The sequence below is a fragment of the Nanorana parkeri genome, unplaced genomic scaffold (assembly GCF_000935625.1).
Source record: "Nanorana parkeri isolate BGI_ZX_2015 unplaced genomic scaffold, ASM93562v1 scaffold1721, whole genome shotgun sequence".
Lineage (NCBI taxonomy): Eukaryota > Metazoa > Chordata > Amphibia > Anura > Dicroglossidae > Nanorana > Nanorana parkeri.
In genome coordinates this window covers 87,225-91,713 of record NW_017307989.1, presented here as the reverse complement: position 1 = coordinate 91,713, position 4,489 = coordinate 87,225, and the positions used below count along the sequence as shown (strand labels likewise).

At 39.2% G+C, this 4,489-nt stretch overlaps 1 protein-coding gene across 1 annotated transcript in view; it reads right to left on the bottom strand.

Annotated features, from left to right (window-relative positions):
• Positions 1–293: 293 nt before the first annotated feature.
• Positions 294–4,489, bottom strand: part of NDUFS6 (NADH:ubiquinone oxidoreductase subunit S6) — a 15,687-nt gene continuing 11,491 nt past the window's right edge. Inside the window, exons 3-4 of the mRNA XM_018571272.1 lie at positions 1,464–1,586; positions 294–417 (exon numbers count right to left, since the gene is read on the bottom strand). Of these exons, the coding sequence (XP_018426774.1) occupies positions 349–417; positions 1,464–1,586 (192 nt within the window). The 3' untranslated portion in view covers positions 294–348. The remainder of the gene's footprint in view (positions 418–1,463; positions 1,587–4,489) is intronic.

The following is a 4,489-nucleotide window of genomic DNA, read 5'->3' as shown; positions in this document are numbered from 1 at the left end:
GCAGCTGATCCATTTAAGAATAAATCAGACCAAATCTATGGTTTGCTTTTTTATTAAATAACTGGCCTGATCTATGTATGCTCTGCTTGTAAACCGTTGAACTTTCTTCCGACTCGACTGCACAACAAAATCTGAGTAATTAGGGGGAAAAAATACCACACACCATATGCCCTTCACGTGCAACATAACCCCCAGGTATCTCAACTTTTGCAGGACATCAACAAACAAAAATTCTTGCACTTTTGAATTTCTACACAGCATATGCACAAATGTTAAACAAATAGACAACAGCATTTAAATTATTATATACTTTTAATAATGTTACATAGGTCATTTATAATGCAAATTTTAGTGATGATGCTTCTGTTTAAACTGAAGCCCACAATATCCACAAGTTCCAGATTTTGTTTCTTTGTCCTGTGGGGGAAAAAACAAAAATAACAAACATAATACTTTGTTAATATTGTATACATATGCTGTATTATTCTACACTGTTAAGGTTTTTTTTTTACATTATTATTTTTAAATTCCCTCCTGTGTTATAAAAAATGTAATTAACAAATATATGCTTACTCTCTCAACGCTCCAGCACTGCCTCCAACCTTCTCCCTGGCCTAGCACTGGCAGTCCTCTATGGGCAGGGCACTTGTATCATTCTGCCTATTTCTTGTGGGCTATAAGCCAAGGCTGCTGTTTACACACCTGTGAGGGGGCGCACCATCAAGCAGGGTGGGCTCACAGTACTCCAGGACTAAGTGGTGCTCATATATCATTAAGTGAATGCTGCTCAGTATATGGACTTCTGCTTTAACGTCACGCTCCCTCATGTGTACTCTCTACGGATTGAAGGAAAACTCTCCAGTAAGAAAAAAGTGCAGCATCTGAAACTCCGGATCTGCATGCTTGCCCTGAGCCAGTCTGCCAGAAGCATTCAAGCCAGAGACACACAACTAGCAATTTGGATTTCTCTCAGTACAGGTTTTCTATACACAAACACCAAACAGAGGCAATGAGTGTACACTGATTATGCAAACAGAAGTAAGATGACAGCATAAAAAAAATGTAACTGCGCATTTGGTATAGTTACTTTTTATTTTGTCTTGACCCCAGCCCCCCTCCACCCCCACCAGCTTTATATTCACCTGTCTCGATCCAGTGAGATATTACCAACAAGGTTGCACAACCCATTGGCCTGTCTCAAAAATCTTTTGAGACAGGCCAATGAATGTGCTATGAGCTTATATTAAACTGTCTGGAGAGTTCATACTGCTTAGAAGCACAGAGACAACATAGAGATTGCACAACTCATGCACATATCCTATGCAGATGACTTTTACATGCGTTTGTGCGTCCTTATCAGCAATGTTATACATCGATGTTGCCTTTACCTTTTCACATTATATGGAGAAGGTTCCCTTTAGCAAGACCACAACAATGCAACTCCATTCCAGTTATTAACTTACCAAGTTGATATAAACTTTAGGATGACCCAGAGCTCCACCTCCTCCATCACAGGATACAATTCGTTTTTCTGATTCATTAACAGGTTGTTCTGCAATCAGCTCAATAGCAAATTGCTCATTCACCTACAAAAACAAAAATCATCAAATGGATGCAATCCCATGGCTTCTTACAGCAGGACTGAGCAGTTAGTAGCAACTTATGATGTAATGCCTAAAATTACCTTCCCAGTAACCGAATGTAAAATTCTACATTTTATAGATCACTAACTTCATATGGAAAATCTAAATTAGCTTGACGCCAGTTAATATGGTAGTATATTTCGAAATATACAATTTAATAGCACTAGAACAGTCTCATATTTAGAAAACAGACATGAACATAACTCTTAGTAGCTTCCATTTGCACAGAATAAGTCTCTGTCTCTCTCCTTATGGGGGTATTCCTAATAGGTGCATTAAAATGATGTACTGTTTCCATCTGCTCATGCTGATGGATAAGACAGCTAACCGCACATAGGCTGTGTTACAGTTTAAAGTAATGTGATGTCTCCGTGACTGACAACACAAATACCTTCCAGGTTACTCTGGCAGACATCAAGGCACCGACTGTGGCAGCTGAAAGACCCCATCTACCTACTTTGTGGGACGGCCATGCGATGCCTTGACACTTCTGAATGACAAAAAGGCCATACTACTGTCACTTAATGCACGGCACTCAAGGCATGGATGACCTTATTATTAATGCTTGGTCTCTGAAAATCAATCCTACTGGAGAAATACACACGCACTCTCTCTAGCAGATAAATGAGTAGGGATGAGAAATAAAACATTTGCTATGCTTCGAGAAAAATACAAAGTGGCCAACAAATAGCTCAGCGCAGGATCTGCATTATGCATCACCTTCATCTGATAAAGCCAAAATAGATTAGTTGTGTTATGTTTTATATAGTGTGTGTGTGTGTGTGTATAAAATATACACACACACACACGGGGCGGCGGACTGCATTATGTGTTCCTGATAGATTTAAAATAAAAATGTCCTTACAGAATGAGGTGCATAATTGGTACAAAACAGGTTGAGTGACCCTGATCTTCCTAACCAGGGCAGCCAACAGCAATACTTTTGCAAACATATGTAACAGAGGTAACGCTGAACTTGTCAGAGATTTCCACTTTAAACAGATATACAATTAAAACGTTTGTGGGCACGCTCTACATTAGCACAGTGCTACATCTGAACAGATAAAGTAAACAATTCAGTATTCGAGCTGTGATCTTGTAGCTGGTTTCTGTTTTTAGGGCCCGTTCACACCACATCCAGACCAGACCAGACTGTTTCTGGACCCAAAATGCATCCCAATGTATCCCTATGCTATTTCTGGCCTCTGTTCCCACCAGCGCAGTCCGTTCCGGACCAGAAAAATACTGCTTGTCTTATTTTGTCTGGTCTGGAATGCACTGGAACGCATAACAAATGCATAAAAACGCATGGAACACATCTGTAAGACAATTTTAAGTAAAAAAAATAAATTAAAAAATGTTTTTAAATTCCAATTGCGGCAAAATCGCGGCACAAATGCAATGCACTATGCTCCAGATCTGGTCTTGAAAATGGTGTGAACACAGCCTTAGGGCTAGTTCACACCATGTCCACACCAAAAAAGCATCCCAATGTATCCATATAGTATTTCTGGGGTCTGTTCATGCCAGTGCAGTCTGTTCCGGGTAAGACAAAAAGAATACTCTGGTCTGGAATGCATGTAAATGCATTAAAGACACATGCAAATGCACTGGACTGCACCTGAAATCTCATTGTAAGTCCCCCCCTCCCCAAAAAAACCGCACCAAAACCGCACTGCACCAGATCTGGTCCTGACATGGTGTGAACATAGCCTGAGCTTTAGTTGAGACAGTTCAGTTTTTTTTCTTTTTTAACGGCTAGCTTCAAAGTGTCCTGGGGACCCCCCTTTGTACTGTCTTATAGTAAGTATTTCACAAGGCTCGTCTTTTGTACTGCTCTGCCTTTTTTTGTTATTTTGCCAAAACCGTTTGTATTCCTTTCCATAAAAGGTAAAAATACTATCTACCCTGCGTTTACATGTTTTTATATTGAAATGAGCTCTGTATTGCATACTTCAGACTTTGTATTCAGATATACTGTACACTTCCTGGTCAAAAAAAAAGTCACACACTCTGTTTTGTTAGACCACCTTTAGCTTTGATTAGGGCATGCATTCACCATTGCATAATGTATTTCTGTGCAGAGTTGCATTCATTTTTCACCAAGATCTTGTAGCAATGGTGGGAGTCGGAGCACTGCATAAAGTCTTATCTAGCACATTCAAAAGATTCTCTATGGGGTCTGGACTCTGTGGTGGCCAATCCATGTGTAAAAATGATGTCTCATGCTTCCTGAACCACACTGTCACAATTTGACCCCATGAATCTTGGCATTGTCATCTTGGAATATGCCCGTGCCATGGGGGTCATTTGGCAAATTCAGGTAGGCATCAGACCTACTTTTTGGGGACACAACGTTGCTGAACCTATATCTGACCAACTGAAGTAACACCTGATCATAACACTTATCCAATGGAAGGCTCTTACCTATTTGCTTAGCTAAATCCAGGTGGGGACTTTCTGTCCAGGCAGTATATATTAGAAGTGTACCTCCAGTCAGCCCAATAAACACAACATAACAACTATAACAGAGAACCACATTTAATTCTGAAAGGCATAAGGTTGTTATCTTTATTCATTACATCACATACATTTATACTCCCCATGTCTTGTTTCCAGGCCATATATATAAAAAAAAAAAAATACTACATGTGCATCCAAAAGTTACTACATTAAGGCAATCTGTCAAAAAAAATACATTTAAATTGGCTGAATATAGTAACTTTTGGACATTTAATATGGACTTAGATTTGGACTTTGTATATGTTTAGCAAGAACAGTTTTAAAATTTCAAGATAGCATATTAAAGGGTTAAAAATACAAGGTGCAGCTAAATGAAAATTCTA